Here is a 19,668-nt window from a genome sequence, read left to right as displayed (position 1 = left end):
CACAGTGCTGTCACCTGGTGATGTTGCAGTTTCCCTCACCAGCAATCATTTTAGGTCCAGGTTACAAGAAGTAATAGTTTGTATTTACATAGACTCTTTCATCTGAGAAGCTCTAAGCATTTTGTGAACATTAATTTAAAGTTTACAGCAACTGTGTTCAGGAGGCAGACATTATAATTTAATAGAGAAACAGACACAAAATGTTCATATGCACTGTTCAAGGTCACACAATAAGGCAGCAACTGAACTGGGAACAGAACCAATGACCCTAGGCATCAACAGTATCTACTAAAACATACTTCATCCTTTTATAAGCTTATTATGGTAAATATCTCCTAATAATGATTAAAGCAATGTATTTTCCATACCTTATAAAATACATCATCATGTAACACTGAAGAAGCCTTTAATGTCATCTTTGTGAAAACAAACCCTTTGATGATACTTAGGACAATCATGGTCACCATGCTCATTCCATAGACTAACTGGTAAAAGTGCAGTCTGGGGTTATCGGAGATGCTTCCCATGTCACAAATGGGATATTCTGTTTCATTACTCAGGAGGCTGCAGTTAGTCTTTAAAGCAAATGTGTAAAATACAGTGATTTAAATTTGAAAGCTTTTACTGATAAAATGATAAATGGATAGGGATAAAGGAAGTTCAGACAGCTAAAGTGTAGGGATACCCTCATCTACACCACTTTCCCTATGCCTGAGTCAGAGATGGGGTGGCATAGAACTGTTACGTCACCTCCACACCACACTTGAATCTCCCCTCCCCCCCCCGCCCCCTTACATAGGGAAATCCTCACAATACTGTATATCCACTGATTTCATGCAGCCATAATGACTCAATCTCACCCAACATTACTACTTTTTACAAAGAAAAAGATTTTCCCGTTTGAAATCCTACAGATTTTTGTAAGAACAGTGCTTTGGCTATGTTACACACATCCCTTCACTAGCTTCCTCTTTTTTATTTTATTTTTTTAAGTTTTATAAAATTCATTTTCATTAGACTGCTCCAGTTTTGCCTACATCTCATCTCTCATTTCTTTTAACAACTTATCTCCCATTCTAATTTGAATAGAAATTTATTTTCATCCCTATTAAATTCTTTAGGACTTTTCTAGTCAGCATGTATGTGTGTCTCACTTCCCTCCACTAAATGGAATCAGAACTGCTCAACTGTATTGCATTAGTCTCTAAGGTGCCACAAGTACTCCTTTTCTTTTTGTTAAAGGAGAGTCTCCTTTTGTGCATGTGGTGAGGTCTTTTGCTTTTGGAGAAGTAACTGCATTCTATGTTGCTATCATTAAATTTTAAATTACTATGGTGTGGAGCTTAATGGCACCTGTGATGTTTCTAGGTTCCACAGCCTTGTTACTCTAGTAATATGATTTATTAAGTACCATGTGTACTTATGGTGCTATATAAAATGTAATAATTTTGCCTCCTGAAAGCTGTAGTTGGGTTTTAAAACCTATACTTGTATATTTCAGCAGGCAGCCAGCCACTGCAATCTAGAAGTCAGAGTTCTTACTTTCACTCTTCAAAATAAGGTAATGGCATGTTGTTAAGAGCCAATAGTTTATAACCCTGACTTTATTTTTTCCGGTTCAGTGTACACATCTATGGAAATAGAAGTAGTATTGAGAAAGCAGCTCCCAGAAAAACAATGATTCTTACTTTTCTGTGGAAATATATATCAGATAAGGAAAAGTAAACTCAAGATTTTAAAACACCACTGTACCTTTAAAAAATCACCTTTACCTTATTTTGTCAGCCTAACCCCTGTTTATAAAAAATAACTGCAGATATCAAGAGTCTTTTAGCTCCTTGCCTTTGAAGTATCTTAAATATTGTAAATTTAAGAGGGGAAAAATTAGTATCTATTTATATTTTTAGGGACACTGTCAGAGACATCCCTTTTTAAAAAAAGCAAATTTTAACCTGATAATGATAACACCTTAAATTATTAAGAACCAATTTTACTTTTCTCCATTAATTATATTCATATTTTGCATTTCCTTTAGCTTGAAGAATGAAAACAAATTGATCGTTTTTGCTGGAAATTATGCTTCATGGTTCTGATGCATGAACACAAAGTCACTAATGATGCTTACTTCCTTTATAGAGTATTTTGAAATCTATTGATGAAACACACTATATAAAAGCTAGGTATTATTATTATTATTTTATTATTGTATTATAGTTTTGGGGTTGTAAACGCAGCATACTGGAACCTTACACAAAAGCTGTTTTCTTTTACATTATTGTTAGGTTTTCTATCATTAAAAAACCCAAACACCTAAAGTTGAGTCACTGTTAGCGAGTTAATCCCCTTTTATTTAGTGGTAGGGAACATGTTCATCTAGAAAGCAGTTTTGCATTGCTACATAGGGGCAAGTTTTTACACTTGCCTAAGCCTTACAGAGTGCAAAGACAAGTAGAAGGAAGAAATTTCTCCCCAACAATCTTTTGCAACTGGGCTGGTGTCATAAATATAAAGGGAAGGGTAAACACCTTTAAAATCCCTCCTGGCCAGAGGAAAAACCCTTTCACCTGTAAAGGGTTAAGAAACTAGGATAACCTCACTGGCACCTGACCACAATGACCAATGAGGAGACAAGATACTTTCAAAGCTGGAGGGGGGAAGAAACAAAGGTGATTCTTTTTACTTTTTCTTCTATTAAAATTCTTCTTTTAAGAAGCTGAATGCTTTTTCATTGTTCTTAAGATCCAAGGGTTTGGGTCTGTGGTCACGTATGCACATTGGTGAGGATTTTTATCAAACCTTCCCCACAAAAGGGGGGTGCAAGGTTTTGGTGAGGACTTTGGGGGGAAAGACGTTTCCAAATTGGCTCTTTCCTAATAAAATAAAACCGGTTAGACGTTTGGTGGTGGCAGTGAAAGTCCAAAGGCAAAAGATAAAATAGTTTGTACCTTGGGGAAGTTTTAACCTAAGCTGGTAAAAGTAAGCTTAGGGGGTTTTCATGCAGGTCCCCACATCTTTACCCTAGAGTTCAGAGTGGGGAAGGAACCTTGACAGCTGGTGAAGTGGTGAGTCCATGCCCTGGCATGCTCTGGTAGCTGCCTGGCAAAGGGGGCAAGATGCTGGACCCCAGAAAGGGATGTTGCAAATTACTTCTCCCCAATCCTATGCAACTGGGTTGCCAGGGAGGCATTGTACCTCTACGATCCAGGGCCTCTAGTGCCCTTGAGCTGGTGAGAAGGCACAATTTAGCTCTAAATTATTTTTATCTAATGATAATGGGAAATTTAGGTCTGATTTTGTTCCAGGAAAACATGTACATCAATAGAGCACTCAAACTAATACAGATCAGTACATGATTCATGTCCACTTATTTATAATATTGTGAAAAAATGTGCAGCAGTAAATCAGTCATATACACAGCTTTGAATTCCCAGCTAGTATGTCCTCAATGCGTATATAATGCAATACAATCAATTTGATTTTTATATGGCATCCTTAATATGCATTATCTCAGAGTTCTATACAGAGAGTTCATTCTATGCCAGAGAGGAAGGAAACGTTTTTGAAGTGAAATTTAGGGTGTATATGTGAGTCAGTGGGTTGGAGAGAGATGGTAGAGAATCCTAGATATAGGACATGCAGCAGCATAAGTGAAACATTAACTTCTGGAGGAGCCCAAAATTGTAGAGGTGGAATGAGTGGGATAGGAGGGGATTAGATAAATATAAGGCTAAAGGGACAGTGTGGATTGAGTCCAGAGACAGTGTTGCAAACCAGGAGGGTAGTGTTGCATTGGAATGGGCAGGAGGCTGCTGAAAGTGGCAGGGGTGATATGGTCAATTTACTTAGACAAATAAGAATTTCATCTGAAGCAGGGTTTGAAGGAAGCCATACAGCAACTGTCTTAATGCTATAGATACTGGAGTTGAGCTTTATTATTCATATTAAAAACTTCAAATATATGTGCAACTCTGTTTTTAAGGAGCAGAAATTTACAATTAAATTGTTACACTTACCCCTGAGCCCTGTTCTAGCCAGAAACTTAACCACCAATTGCTGAAGGCTGAGCAGCCAATCATCAAAATAAAGAGAAGTACAACAAAGGAAGACAGTATGAAACCTGCAAATGGACCAAAAGACCAGACAAATAACTGACGGTGTAAGAATGGTTAAACATACTATACTCATGTACTCTGTTGTGTATCTTCTCAACAAAGACTTTATGGTTTAATCCGTATTTATTCTTCTCTTCCTATAAGTGCAGAACTGCCATTACAAGAATGTGGGAACAAGGAGTTAAATCCTGAAGTCAAGGTCAAGGTAAAAACTGAATAAGGGCTTCTGAATTTAACCCATTAGCCCAGAGAGGGGGAACTGATATTAATTGTTTTTGGTATTTTCCAGAATGGTGGTTAAGGGCCAGATTCTGCAATCCTTGCTCAGATTAAGTATCTCTTATTCAAGTGAGCAGTCTCACTGTACAAAATGTTAATGATTGTGAGTGTGGGTTTCAGAATCTGTTAGTAAATTAATGCTTGGGAAAACGTACTTGATGTACAAATTAAAATGTATGCGTACTCACTGCACACACACACACATCCCACATGATTCTTACTAAATGAACCAGCATTGAAATAGTGGGCAATGCTCCTTGGCTATGAACCCAAAAGGGGTTATAAGGATTAATAATTCATATTTAAAATCTGGTAAGTGGGTGTCTCATTTACGTATGTTACTATGCGATTTGTGAACATAAATGCTTGTTTGCATATGCATATATGGGATTTGTGGTCAAACAGTTGTGTGTGCACTTTTACAGGCACAGTAATTGTGCCCATGGCTAACCATAGGCCCAGACAGTATAGGGGCCTATGGTTAGCCATGGGCTATAGTTTTATATCAGCGGGGTAAAATCTTAAGGCTAAAAATGTGCATATGTATTTACATAAACACAATTTTCCCATATAATTGTAGGATTAGAAGTTGTCTTAAAGCAAAATCTTACAAACACCCTGGAAATCTGGGGGTGTGTAAATCTGAACCCGATCCAGACCTGAATTTCACTGCTGACTTCTCTATCTAATGAGCTGGACCAAAACCCAGATGTGAACTATTCCAAACTTCGATCTTGAAATCCCAATCTAGATCCAAATTTTGGTTTTCAGGTATTCTGACTAGAATATTTCACATTTTCTTTCTAATAAATGTCTTAAATTATTACTCCGTTACTAACAGATTTCTCTATAAAATCCAGTGATCGGCAATTCTAGGTTATAAATATATCAGGAGATTACAATGCTTTGTTTCCTGGGAAATACAACCATTTTACTGTGTTTGTCTAATTTCAATAATCTGAAACTGAAATATCAGAGTTTAGATTTAGGGAAAAACATTGGAAAGGAATCCTACCTTTAAAAATGGAAATATCAAAGAAAAAAATGCAAATTCAGTATAAAGACATTTTTGCAGAATGTACCTCCAGATGCCTTAATGTAGGCATGATAGGTTTTCCATGTCACTGAGCCTTCTTGTTTTTCCTCTTTTCTAACAAGTTGGTGTACAGGAGCTACCACACAAACAAAAAGCATACATTCATGTAACAAAATTTTGACCCAATATCAAGGAATCCTGGGCATGTTAAACCAAAATAAAAAACTCTATATGCTAAAATACATATTTGTAGCTTCATAAGAAACTCAGTGAAATGTATTCCTCCTTTTAAAGAATCCCTGCTGCCTCTGGACGCTGCCATATGGTAATGCTCCCTCCAGTTTTATAATGGTTTTTGAATGACTAGAAAATTGTGATGAGAATTAAAATGTAAATGATATGGATTTGCTAAAAATGATCGATAGCACACAGGTTTGAATGCAAAACTCTATTGACATTCCTGTTCCTCTTCCTCTTCCTCATCCTTGACAGAGCAATATGCATGCTAAAGCAGAATAAGAAACCAACATTTTCTGCTCCACCCAAGACAGTTATAAAACTATGTATATCACTACACTGCTAATGTATAGAATTCGATGTGAAAGGAGAGATTTTATAGCTAAAAAGCAATTTACTGTCTATATTAGTCCTTTACAACATCCCTGTAACTTTGATTTAGCTTTGAAAGTGTCTTTGTTTGTCCTAACCCCATTACGTTCCCTTGAAATGATTTTAAGAGCAGAAATACAACAGTTATTAAAATAACAGTTCCAGCCACTTTGGGCATATTGTGGGCTGGCTGCCCTACTCCTATACTAGATGGGGCTCCAGCAGTCCAGAGAGGCTGTGTGGGTGGGTGGCCAATCAGAGAAGGCCTGCTAGGGAGCCAATCAGAGGCTGAGTAAGAGGTAGCCAGTCAGGGTCAGGCTCAGCCCTATATAAAGGCTGCCCAGGAAGGGAGCAGTCAGTCTCTCCCAGGCCTTCAGAGGGTGAAGGTCTGCCTCCTGTGTGAGGGGACTAGCATAGGGGAGGGCAGGCAAGGGGAGCAGAAGGGAACTCCAGCCCGGTATTTGCCAGGCTGCAGGCCCAGGGGGAAGGGCTGGTGCAAAGGGGCCGAAGGGGAAGCGTCCCAGGGAGAGAGACAGACAAGGGGAGAGAAGGAGGGCAGGAAGGCTGCTGCCAAAGGGTCCCTGGGTCAGGACCCAGAATAGAGGGCGGGCCTGGTCTCCCCCTTCTCCCTTGCACATACACCCAGACATCGGATGTGGTGATAGCGGACTGCACCAGAACCCTGGCACAAGGGGTTAGGCTTTGGGGTGTGGTTGGCCTCTGTGGCTGGGAGAAGTGAAAGACTGCTGATAACCCCACCCCACCCCTGGAAGGGGGTGAACGAGGACTAGGGGGCATGCCGGAGGGCAGTGTCTTGAAGAGGATGTCACAAGAAGGGAGCAACATGGGTGCAGGCGCCAAGAGAGGGCGAGAGACAGATGGGACACCATCAGTGGAGGGCCCTCCACAATGCACTGAGCTAATTCCCTGATGAGTCAGCAAGAGGCGCTGCGGTGGTGAGTCCCAGCCCCGTCACAGGGCGAAGACGAGAAACTTCTGTTCAGCATTAATACTGTGACCTTTGTATCTACTGAAGGTTCTGGCTGGCAGTTTAGCCAAGGTAATTTTAACTTCATATTTGTGAGAGATGTGCTTATAAGTGACAGTGTCAGCTATGCAAATGAAGGAACAGTGTCAGTGCTTACAAGTTTCCGTCTTGCAGGACAGATAACAAAATGGGCTGTGTCTTATCTTCTCTGTCTCCTCCCTGCACCTTTTTGGCCACAACCCCACTCTTCCACGAGTTACATTTTATAAATTTCAAAGTTGCTTCTATTCCTCCAAACAAGTTGAAAACATCTCTCGGGTTGCTTCACCCCGCCAACATGGAAGGTGGAGGTAGGACTCCCTTGCTGGGAGTCTCATTAGGAAACCCCCCGCCCGCCACTGAGACATCCTACCTGTCCAGCACTTCCTCAGTTGCTCTACAATAGAGTGGAGGCACAGTGGCAGAGCAAATGTGGGGATGCTTGCACTGCAACTGTCTGTGTTATGCTTGTTCCAAAGGGAAGACAGCAGCATACAATATTCTCAGTGTGGCATTTTTCACAAATATTAAATTAATCTAAAACGCTTCCGAGAAGTGAAGCGGCAATGATGACTGATCTGCCTCTCTCCTCATCAACTCAGGAAAGGCAATTTTATTATTATTTTAGAATAATTATTTGTTTTGAAGTAATGTCTAGGAGCCCTATTTGTGCACCAACATCCCATTGTGCTGTACAAACAGAGCAAAAAGACAATCCATCCCTAAAAGAGAAAACTACTCAGTGCAGGCAAGAGGATCTGAGGAACAGAAACTAGTTGATGGACACAGCACATTTTGAATGCAACAATCTCTTTCAAATCAGAAATCTATATTAATTTACAATTAAATTCATTTTTCAAAAAAGCAACAATTTGGAAAGATGCACAAGTGAGTCTTTGTAGCATACCTGTGTTATTTCCCCTTTGTGGGTCTCTCTCGGGTTCCTTTATGATGATTTCCTCATCAGACATAACAAAAGCTATGTGTATGAAAGAACAGTTAGTCTTTTTTAAACAACAGAGTATAGGCAATTCTGATTATTGTCCTAAATTACATTACCAGGATTTTCAACTCCTCTGTAAGAGCTTCCTGAGGAATTACTCTTGTCCTGAGTTTCGCTTGTTGGTTCTGTCATTGTTCCAGTCAAAATAATTTCTGGGTCCTTTAAAATAAGAAAAATTTACTTCTGAGATCTGAAACCCTATTTTCAATATTCTAAAGCATGTAAAAGCAGAATATGTTTAAGAGTAAGGGCTAAATGTTACCTTTGCTTGCTCCATATAGAGGTTTTGAATTAGCTGAGCATAGCGTCCTTTTTCTTTCATTAAATCTTCATGAGTTCCCCTTTCATATATTTCTCCATCTTCTAATAAAATGACTTCATCACAGAATTCTAAATACTACAGATTTTTAAGAATGGACCATTAATTCCATAAATATTGCAACTGCATTGGAAATGCATGCACGTAGTGTCTTCAAACTGAATGATGGTAATTAACAGGTTTCATTTCACAGTTGGGAAAACTTCAGCAATTCTATGTTCATTTACTACATTCATGCAGGTGTCTATGCCTCTGTCTGTACTCCTCAATTAAATGTGTAAAGGAATTATTTTAAAATGGCTTTCCAATACAATCAATTTTGTTTCAAAAATTCAGCCACAATTACCAAAATAGCTTGCTTGGGCTCCACTGAACTTGATGCTCTTCCCTTTAATAGCCAACATAATGGATTCATTCCTTAGCTGTGCGTATAAATGGTGAGGGCCATCGAGAGGAAGAACTGTGAAAAAAGCACTTGCAGCTCTAGAACCCTGGGGCTGGTTCTGTGCTGGACCCTGTGTAGCTTAGTGGAGCCTAAGAGCTAGCTATGATTCCAAGGATCTGATATATCAATTGGACATTGTCAGAGCACAGTGGCACTCTGGTCACACACCCTTCTTGGCATGACCGCAACATGTCCCCTCTGTAAATTCCTGAAGAGAGGTAGCATAACAACTGGCTATGGTGGCTCTGCACCACCCAAGAATTTCTCCTTGGCAGAGGGTTTCAAGCTGACTGCTTATGTTTTCTTTCCAACCTCTTTAGGCCAACTGAATGGCAATGCAGAGCAGGGGCCAGGGTAGGTCTGATGAGCTTACTAATTGAATTTCTATTTATTCTGTGTCTGTCAAATCTGAACTAAATCTCCCCAAGTTATTAGTCTCACCGTTCTACACATAAAGGGCAAATCCTGCCTTCACTGGTACAGGTGCAGAGGGGTCCCCAGGTAGCAAGACTGGTGTGGCTGCTGCACTAGAGGTTTGTGGGGGATGCTCAAACTGCAGAGGGATGCACCATGCCTCTGCAAGTTTTCTTCACCCTGTTGGATTCATAGAGTGGTTCTGACTCCACTGTAATTTCATTGCCTTGATGAGAGTATTCTTATTCCCCTCCTGGACCACTCTGTAGACCAGCCAAGATACTTGGCTTGGGTGCTGGGGATTGATTTTTGCCCCATGAGTCTCTTAGAAAATTAACTTCAAGAATCACCTTTCCTCAGCTTTTTCTATCAAACTGTAGTTCTTGCCACTTGGCAGGCCCCTTACTTTCTCCCCAAAATACATGTCAATATGTGATCATTACATTACACATTCAATTCAGATTTGGGCTCTTGGGTTTTGTGCCCCAGAATGTACTGGGGCCTAAAGAACCTGAGAAATTTGAAGTAGGTGACTATTATTCCTGGGAGAATTCTTCACCACTGTGCACGTGCAGAATTGTTGTCCAGCACAGAATTTTTTTTCCTGCAGAAAATACATTCTGCCTGAGAAGTGTTGCAGTTCTGCCTTTCATCCAACAGAGGTCACTGTGGCACCAGAACAGCCATGCAGAATTTTTTATTTTTTGGCATAGAATCTGCCCCCCTCCCCAATTTGGGGTCATTCCAGATTGTATAAGCAAGTCCTTGGCCCAGCCACCCCCAGTTGATTTCAAGGAGGCAATAGAGAAGTTTTTCTCAGCTCCAAATAAGTACCATGTATGAATGCAGTTCTTGAAGCGCACTCATACCACTGTCTCCTGGAAGCATGTACTGATGCATTTTCACCATCACCACATAGGTTTTTTTTCTTTAGGAAATAATTTAGGACGATAAAAACATGGGCCTCGTTCTAATGGGGGACTTCAATCACCCTGATATCTGCTGGGAGAGCAATACAGCAGTGCACAGACAATCCAGGAAGTTTTTGGAGAGTGAGGACAACTTCCTGGTGCAACTATTGGAGGAACCAACCAGGGGCTGTTATCCTCTTGACCTGCTGCTTACAAACAGGGAAGAATTGGTAGGGGAAGTAGAAGTGGGTGGCAACCTGGGCAGCAGTGACCATGAGAGGTTGAGTTCAGGATCCTCACAAAAGGAAGAAAGGAGAGTAGCAAAATACGGACCCTGGACTTCAGAAAAGCAGACTTTGACTCCCTTAGGGAACTGATGGGCAGGGCCGGTGCAACCATTATGCGAACTAGGCAGTCGCCTAGGGCGCCAAGTGGTTGGGGGCGCCAAAAAGCAGTGCCCTGGCTCGGCAGGGAGGAGCCGCCTTCTGGAGGCACCGGAGAGCCAGAGCATCGGCTTGTAGGGGCGGCGAGCACCAGCCATGGAAGAGCCGGTGTGGTGTGGGGACTCCTGCAGGACGCAGCAGAGGCATGCGGGCGGCAGCCCCCGTGCACCCCCCTGGCTCCACCTCACCACACTCGGGTTTCTGCTGCTCCCAGGCATGTGAGCTGCCGCCACCATCACCCCTCCCACTGCCTCAGCACTCTGCGGGGGAGGGGCTGTACGCGCGGCAGCCTGGCGGCATGTTTTGCCTCCACGTGGAGCCAGCATCTGACCAGCAGGGGCATGGTAAGGGGAGTCTCAGCCGGGGGGCACTCAGGGACCAGGGGGAGGGTTGGATGGGTTGGGAGTTCAGGGGGCGGCTGTTGGGGTGGGGCAGTGGAGAGGGTTCAGAGCAGTCAGGGGACAGGGAGCGAGGGGGTTAGATGGGACAGGTGATGAGTTCTGGGGGTCCTGGCAGGAGGCGGGAGTGGTTGGATGGGGCGTGGGAGTCCCAGGGGTCTGTCTGGGGGTGTAGATAAAGGTTGGGGCAGTCAGGGGACAGGTAGGGGGTAGGATCCTAGGGGGAAGTTAGGGTGGAGGGGTCTCAGGAGGGGGCAGTCAGGGGAAAAGGAGCAGGGGGGCAGGGTTGGGAGTTAGGGGGTGGGAAGTGGGAGGGAGTGGATGAGGGCAGGGCCCTTCCCCCGTCCTCTTTTTTGGGCGACGGGGGAGCTGGGGGGCGCATGGGGGCTGGCGCCCACATGCATCCACTGCAGCCTGCAGAAGCCCCCCGGGGGGGAGTGCTAAGGCCGCAGCCTGGGCAGGAGAGGAGGGGGACATGGCTGCTTCCCGCTAGCAGCGCCGCCGCCTTTGCAGGGCTGCTGTCCCCCTGTGCCACGCCGGCTCCTCCATGGCTGGGGCTCGCCACTGCCGCAAGCAGGATGCTCTGGCTCTCCGGTGCCTCCAGAAGGCGGCTCCTCCCTGTCGAGCTGCTGCAGCGGCTGAAGCTCGGCAAAGCCAATGAGTGGACTCAGGGCAAGGGCCGCCGGGGTGAGGTGGGGTGGGGAGGAGAGAGCTCATGGGGGGAGGAGGGGCTGTGCACTCTCCAGGGGAGTTTAGGGGGCGGGGAGGGGGGAACCTGGTCTGGGGAGCAGGCCCTGGGCACGGCTGGCCCCTGGGCAGGCTGGCCCCTGGGGTCTATAAAGGCTCGTTGGGATTTGCCCCTCAATGAACCAATGTGGGCGGGGGGGGGGGGGCGAGGCGCAAGGTGGAAGTTTCACCTAGGGTGCAAAATATCCTTGCACTGGCCCTGCTGATGGGCAGGATTCCCTGGGAGGCTAATATGAGGAGGAAAGGAGTCAAGGAAAGCTGACTGTATTTTAAAGAAGCCTTATTGAGGGCACAGGAACAACCCATCCCAATGTCCAGAAAGAATAGCAAATATGGCAGGTGACCAGCTTGGCTTAACAGTGAAATCTTCGGTGAGCTTAAACACAAAAAGGAATCTTACGAGAAGTGGAAACTCGGACAGATGACTAGGAAGGAGTATAAAAATATTGCTCAAGCATGCAGGGGTGTCATCAGGAAGGCCAAAACACAATTGGAGTTGCAGCTAGCAAGGGATGTGAAGGGTAACAAGAAGGGTTTCTACAGGTATGTTAGCAACAAGAAAAAGATCAGGGAAAGTATGGGACCCTTAATGAATGGGGGAGGCAACCTAGTGACAGGTGATGTGCAAAAAGCTGAAGTATTCAATGCTATTTTTGCCTAGGTCTTCACAGACGAGGTCAGCTCCCACACTGCTGTCCTAGGCAACACGGTATGGGGAGGAGGTGAGCAGCCCACAGTGGTGAAAGAACAAGTTAAGGACTATTTAGAAAAGCTGGACATGCACAAGATCTAATGCATCCGAGGGTGCTGAGGGAATTGGCTGATGTGATTGCAGAGCCATTGGCCATTTGAAAACTCTTGGCAATCGGGGGAGGTCTTGGACGATTGGAAAAAAGCACATATAATGCCCACCTTTAAAAAAGGGAAGAAGGACAACCCAGGGAACTACAGACCGGTCAGCCTCACCTCAGTCCCTGGAAAAATCATGGAGCAGGTCCTCAAGGAAACCATTTTGAAACACTTGGAGGAGAGGAAGGTGATCAGGAACAGTCAACATGGATTCACCAAGGGCAAGTCATGCCTGACGAACCTAATTGCTTTCTATGATGAGATAACTCACTCTGTGGATATGGGGAAAGCAGTGGAGTTGATATATCTTGACTTTAGCGAAGCTTTTGATACAGTCTCCCACAGTATTCTCGCCAGCAAGTTAAAAAAGTATGGATTGGATGAATGGACTATAAGGTGGATAGAAAGCTGGCTAGATTGTCGGGCTCAACAGGTAGTGATCAATGGCTCAATGTCTAGTTGGCAGCTGGTATCAAGCAGAGTGCCCCAGGGGTCAGTCCTGGGGCCAGGTTTTTTTCAACATCTTTATTAATGATCTGGATGACGGGATGGATTGCACCCTCAGCAAATTTGCAAATGACACTAAACTGGAGGGAGAGGTAGATACGCTGGAGGGTAGGAGTAGGGTCCAGAGTGCCCGAGACAAATTGGAGGATCGGGCCAAAAGAAATCTGAGGTTCAACAAGGACAAGTGCAGAGTCCTGCACTTGGAATGGAAGAATCCCATGCACCGCTAGAGGCTGGGGACCAACTGACTAAGCAGCCGTTCTTCAGAAAAGGACCTGGGGATTCCAGTGGGTGAGAAGCTGGATATGAGTCAACAGTGTGCCCTTGTTGCCAAGAAGGCCAATGGCATATTGGGCTGCATTAGTAGGAGCATTGCCAGCAGATCAAGGGAAGTGATTATTCCGCTCTATTTGGCACTGGTGAGGCCCCATCTGAAGTTTTGCAGCCAGTTTTGGGCCCCCCACTACAGAAAGGATGTGGACAAATTGGAGAGAGTCCAGCGGAGGGCAATGAAAATGATCAGGGGGTTGGGGCGCATGACTTACGAGGAGAGGCTGAGGGAACTTGGCTTGTTTAGTCTGCAGAAGAGAAGAGGGAGGGAGGATTTGATAGCAGCCTTCCCCTACCTGAAGGGGGGGTTCTAAAGAGGATGGAGCTTGGCTGTTCTCAGTGGTGGCAGATGACAGAACAAGGAGAAATGGTCTCAAGTTGCAGTGGGGGAGGTCTAGGTTGGATATTAGGAAAAACTATTTCACTAGGAGGGTGGTGAAGCACTGGAATGGGTTACCTAGGGAGGTGATGGAATCTCCATCCTTAGAGGTTTTTAAGGCCTGGCTTGACAAAGCCCTGGCTGGGATGATTTAGTTGGTGTTGGTCCTGCTTTGAGCAGGGGGTTGAACTAGATGACCTCCTGAGGTCTCTTCCAACCCTAGTGGTCTATGAGTCTATAAATGAGACCAGCTATATTACTGTATTATTAAGGATCCCTGCTAAAATAAAAAGTATAAAAAAAAAAATAACCAAGCAAAGGCTTCTACAGCAATGTCAAATTGGCTTAGGTATACATATGTAGGTTTTTTCTCTTGTTGTTTTTCTACATTTCTATATATGTTAAATGTTAAACACAAATATACAGGATGGGCAGAGTGGGCAAGTTAACATTGCTGTAGGAACCTTACATTTTGCATTTCCTGACTTTTTCGTTTTCTTTTATCTGACCAACCTTAATGTTGCATTAATTTAGATTTTGGCATTTATACATGGTACGCTAATGTCTTCCATTAGTGTAGGACATTCTCCTCCAGCTTGTGCTTCAAGGCAGTTTAAAATGTTGCTTCTGTGCCACCTGCTGGTACATTGCTTTTATATTACTAGCCAAAAAAAAAAAAGTGAAAAATGAAATGGGTGTATTAGATCAAACAAAAAACAGCTGCTGAGACATATTTGCCATTAGGAAGCTATGAGAAATGCATTTCAGTGTAAAGGCTCTAATGCTGAACAAGGACATCTGTGCTTTAATTAAGATTTATTGAAAATTATGACTTTCAAAAGGGAGACATTTCCCTACTTTCTTATTGGAAGAGGGAAGGGCTTGAAGCACAGTACTTTAGACTGCAGAGAGATGTCTGCTCAAACACAAGCCTTTGTACTGTATGTCTGGTAAGCCTGGAGGTAGAGCTGGGAGGGAAAAGTTTTCCTGCCCTGCAAAAAAACAACAGGCTTAAAAAAGGGGATTGCCCCAGCCAAAACAGGATGTATGGTCACCTTAGCCCTGTTCAGTCAGCTCAGCTGTGGTTTAATTAATTAGCTGCTTCCCAGCCTGAGGGAGTTAGATTAATTGGGGTCCAGTGATAGTCCTTTTAAGAGGCCCAGCTGTGTCATGCTAAGAAAGCTCAGTTGCCGGGGTAATCACAAGGAGCAAGTTGGGTTCCTGTGGAAGCCTTTGAAGCAGGATCTGAAAGGACTCCAGGGAAGCAGCCTGGGTGGTAGAGTTCTGTCCCAGAGCCAGAATGACTGAATCTGTGAAAGGAATTAGCCTTGCAGTCAGCACTCTCCCCCAGGGAGCAGAGACTTTGGCCTGGTTTACACTACAAACGTTGGTCAACATAAGCCACATTATGTCGATCTAATAATGTGTACTTGTGGCATCTTAGAGACTAACCAATTTATTTGAGCATAAGCTTTCATGAGCTACAGCTCACTTCTTCGGATGCAATAATGTGTGTCTACACTACAGAGTCCCTTCCACTGACCTAAGTGGCCTGTAAAGTCAACTTCTGTGCACCACCTCTGCAAGAGCGCTTGATTCGACATCCATGAGTTGACATGAGGATTGTGTAGACACTACATTGTGTAATTCGAATGAATTGGCCTCCAGGAGCAGGGTGGATAAAAATCAATGATTTTTTTTTTTTTGCTTCTGTATAGATTATTTAGGTTAATCTTTCTATCTACCCAATGGGGCTCAGTGCTCAGTCTAGAAGATACCATCAGAGATGCTTAGTTTTGCAGTTCTCAAACTGTGGATTTGTGTCTCCAGAAATAACATGCTTGTTAACAGCAAAAATATTTTTAAATAAATAATATATAGAGGTGAGAAATAACAGACCTCAACCCTATTGTCCCTCTGCAAATTTGTGCACACAGAGTCAAGCCCTTACCTCTCTCTAAAAGTGCAAAGTTTCAAAAAGTTCAGTGAATAGAAGATTGTTGGGGGCGGAATAGATCTGGACAAGGAGAAGAAGTCTGGAGATAAATGTGAGAAGGGAGGGACAGGCAGTAGAAACAAAAATGAAACTGTTTTGAGCAGCATATTCCAGAAGTCTTGAGGTCTTTCTGAGTGGAGCCTTCATTGATTTGAGATCTACCATACCATTCTCTCACTAGAGGGAAAACCTATAACGGCAGCAGGCCGTAAAAGAGACCCAGTTTGGGAATATTTAATGAAGTTCTTCTACCTGTGGGTAAGACAGACATACGTGCAAAATGCAAACAGTGCAACAAAGAAAAGCAGGGCCTGGTTGTCCAAATGAAACAACATCATGAGAAGTGTTCCTTCTCAGGAGGAAGCTGCATTGAAGATGATGAAAAGAACATGTCTGAACATGTGGGATCTTCAGGTTGGTAAACTTTTTAATTTCATACTTCTTTCTTAAGGACTGCCTGTCTTCCTTCTGGACTATCCTTGAATTCTCATGTTTGAGCAAAAATATCATTGTTACTCTATGGTACTATCATTTTAGCTGCAGTTGTGATAAAAAATAAAGAGCTGAAATAGGCAGATCTTCATTTTACAATTTCACCTTTGAAGTAGTACTGAGTGTCCATGAATGCAATGAGTAATACTAAGTGAGCAGTATGGTGGTAATAATTAAATAACTGCATTGATTTATTTTGTTTAGGAGAACCCAGGATACAGTCCACCCAACAGAGCAGATGTTGCAGGCAAATTCCTGGATCACGTGTTTTGAAAGAGAAATTGAGCAGTGTGCAAAAGGTCTAGAGGGTGAAATTGTTAACCTGAGTCTTGATGGGTGGCAATGATCCTGTTGTATGTGCTTGTGTGACAACAGAAGAAGGGAATGTCTTCCTTACAGAAACAATTGATACATCAGGAAATGCACACGCAGCAGAATACTTACAAGAAGTAGCAATAAAAGTTATAACAAACTGTAAAAAAAAAAAAAAAATGCAAATATCTAGTATGCAGCTTGGTCACAGACAATGCTGCAAATGTATCCAAGATGAGAAGAAATTTAGAGAGTGAAGAGAGTCCCAAGCTAATAACATACAGTTGCAGTGCTCATTTGATGCACCTCCTAGCCAAACACTTCAGTGTTCCAGAAATAAAGGCTAATGTTGTTGAAATTGCAAAATACTTCCATAACAACCACTTTGCAGCAATTGCTCTGAAGAAAGTGGGAGGAACCAAGCTAACTCTCCCACAAGACATGTGATGGTCATCAGTAGTGAACTGTTTTGAGCACTATATCAAGTACTGGCCTAATCTGATGACAGTTTGTGAACAAAATTGTGAAAAAATAGATGGCACTGTGTCACAGAGTCCACACAGGTTTCCTCCTTCTCTCCCCTGTGCTTAAGTTGGCAAAATAAGAGTCCTCATGCCTTCTTCCGGTGTTTCACAGTTCCGGCGCTTTTATTTACAGCGCTACAGTGTAGTCCCTTTTACCCCCCAACAGTCATCCCCTTTCTACCCATTCCCGGATCTCCTGGCCCATGAGGCTCCCTTCCTGTGGTGAGGAGACAGAGCTGTAGCCTCCTGTCCCCTCCCAGGCTAGCCTCCTCACTGAACTTTCTCTAGGGCTTTTATAGCCCTTCCCTTCCTTAGCCCAGCTGCCGCTACTTAGCTCAAGTCCTTGTTGTGTGAACCAGCCCTCGTTAGGGCCTGCAGCTGGGCTCTTTGCTGGCTGACTGGGCCCCTGCACCTGGCTTCCTTACCAGAAAGCAGGGCTTAATCAGCATTTTGGAAGGGCATTCAAGGGGTTTTACCCCTGCCCTGCCACACACTGTCTCAGCCAAAGTTCTCAACATTGGGCTTAAGAGAAATGTTGAACACATGCTGAGGACCCTGAAGCCTATTTCTGTAGCCTTGAACAAAATGCAGGGAAATAGCTGTTTTATTGCTGACGCTGTTGAAATTTGGAAGGAACTGAGTGAGATCTTAAAAAGAGGAATATTCAATGACCGAGTTAAATTACAAGCATTTAAAAAATGAATGGGACAAGCACTGTCTCCAGCTCATTTTCTTGCAAATATTCTCAGTACTCGGTATCAGGGTCAAATCTTAACTGCTGAAGAAGACAAGTTAGCTATGACATGGACATCCAGCACTCATCCCTCCATAGTGCCAACTATAATAAACTTCAGAGCTAAGGGTGAACCATACAAGAAATATATGTTTGATGATGTTTTAAAGAAAGTCACACCAGTGAACTGGTGGAACTCAGTTAAGCACTTGGATTCAGACTGTTGAAGTGATAATCTCACTTTTAACTGCAGTAGCTTCTTCTGCTGGTGTAGAAAGAACATTTTCTTCCTTTGGACTAATTCGTTCCAAATTGAGAAATCGTTTGGGACCTGAAAAAGCAGGAAAGCTTGTTTTTCTTTTCCAGATTATGAACAAACAGGAAAATGAAGGTGAAGACGACTGAGTTAGCTGCAGAAGCCAATGTTTTAAGTTTCTCATGTGGACCTGGCTGACATAGTCGATTTGATTTTTTTTTTAATATTTCATTTAACTCTTTTAGTTAAAAACAATTTTAACAAAAACAAACCTGATTTTAAAAAAACTTGAATGTTTAACTAAATTCAAACATTCATATGCTTGGTTTGTTAAAATATTATGTTTGCTGTTGAAGAAAAAAATCCATATGTTTAATCTGAACAATAAAGTAGGTGTAGTGGGTATTGGTGGCCACTCCTTCTACGCTGAGGGTGCTCTCCAAAAAATCATAGAATATCAGAGTTGGAAGGGACCTCAGGAGGTCATCTAGTCCAACCCCCTGCTCAAAGCAGGACCAATCCCCAATTAAGTCATCCCAGCCAGGGCTTTGTCAAGCCTGACCTTAAAAACTTCTAAGGAAGGAGATTCTAAAAAAAGAATGTTTATGTGTACAGGAATGGCCCAGGAATCCTCCATGGAGATCTTTAGGAAGCTTTCATGGAGGTACTCTGCAGTCCTCCATGGAAAAATAAAAAAGCTATTTGGGGGGCTTTACACTGATGCCTGTCCTCAAGCACCGTCCAGGTTGCTGGGAGAAAGAGGGCTTGTCTCGAGTTACAACCTGTGATCCAAAGGATGTCTTCACAAGAGCAGCAGCACAAGACCTCTTGCCCATGCCTTTTGGCCTTACCATGGCTGGAGCAGCAAACCGACTCTTGCAATAGCTGGTGGTTGTGATTACATTGTGGCTTGCAGTGAAGTGTATTGAGGGGTGGGGTTTTTTATAAAAAAAAATTAACCTTGCACCAGAAACAATGTATGCACAGTCAATGCTACCCTTGTGTTTTGCATTCCTTGCAACTGAAACTTTGTCTGCCGGCACATCCTCCACACTGGGACAGAGACTTTCCCAGATTAGAAGGTGGAAAAAGAAGATTTGGGAGGACATGTTCAATGAGTTAATGCATGCCTCTGAGAGTGACCAGATGTAGCTTAGAGCATGGAAGATTACACTGTCTGAGAACCTGGATATGGACAGGGAGGACAGGAGAGCATGCAGGGAACAAGAGCGTTCCATGGAGGAAGAGATGCTGTGGAATATGAAGGAGCAGTCAGACATGTTGAGGCGTCTCGTTGCAGTTCATGAAAGGCAGCTGGATGCTAGAGTCCCTCTGCAGCCTATGCTGAACCTGTTGCCATTATCGCCCAGTTCTACATCCTCCTCCCCCAAAATGTCCTATGTGGAGGGGGTGAAGTTCGGTATCGCTTGCACTCAACACCAGGGCAGGATACAAGGACCAGAAGGCACGCATTCCCACACCTTTGATTGTTATTGTAATGCATCTGTAAGCAAGCTTTTCTTGTTTCTCCCCCCACTGTTTTATCA

General features: G+C 43.4%; 1 protein-coding gene and 1 long non-coding RNA gene across 6 annotated transcripts in view; one reads left to right on the top strand and one right to left on the bottom strand.

The window, feature by feature from the left end:
* LOC125620853 (ATP-binding cassette sub-family C member 12) overlaps window positions 1–19,668 on the bottom strand; it is a 117,547-nt gene that overhangs the window by 24,116 nt on the left and 73,763 nt on the right. For 2 of the 3 annotated variants that reach the window (XM_048817047.2, XM_048817048.2), the window contains 6 exons: window positions 8,329–8,463; window positions 8,123–8,225; window positions 7,971–8,042; window positions 5,474–5,563; window positions 4,014–4,117; window positions 369–575 (listed from right to left, as the gene is read on the bottom strand). In XM_048817047.2, the coding sequence (XP_048673004.2) occupies window positions 369–575; window positions 4,014–4,117; window positions 5,474–5,563; window positions 7,971–8,042; window positions 8,123–8,225; window positions 8,329–8,463 (711 nt within the window). The remainder of the gene's footprint in view (window positions 1–368; window positions 576–4,013; window positions 4,118–5,473; window positions 5,564–7,970; window positions 8,043–8,122; window positions 8,226–8,328; window positions 8,464–19,668) is intronic. The other variant, XM_075118371.1, reaches the window with a different exon arrangement.
* Window positions 1,071–8,682, top strand: LOC142068659 (uncharacterized). Of its 3 annotated transcripts, none has more exons than XR_012664570.1 (4): window positions 1,071–1,561; window positions 2,036–2,180; window positions 4,021–5,162; window positions 5,920–8,682. It is a non-coding gene; the product is annotated as an uncharacterized LOC142068659 (long non-coding RNA). The 3 variants fall into 3 exon arrangements; XR_012664569.1 differs by lacking the exon at window positions 5,920–8,682 and having other exon boundaries at window positions 4,021–4,156; window positions 4,257–5,478; XR_012664571.1 differs by lacking the exon at window positions 5,920–8,682 and having other exon boundaries at window positions 4,021–4,317; window positions 4,972–5,478.

This window comes from Caretta caretta, chromosome 12 (assembly GCF_965140235.1).
Source record: "Caretta caretta isolate rCarCar2 chromosome 12, rCarCar1.hap1, whole genome shotgun sequence".
In the NCBI taxonomy this organism is placed as follows: Eukaryota; Metazoa; Chordata; order Testudines; family Cheloniidae; genus Caretta; species Caretta caretta.
Note: the sequence above shows the minus strand (reverse complement) of the source record. Positions and strands in the feature narration are given on the sequence as shown.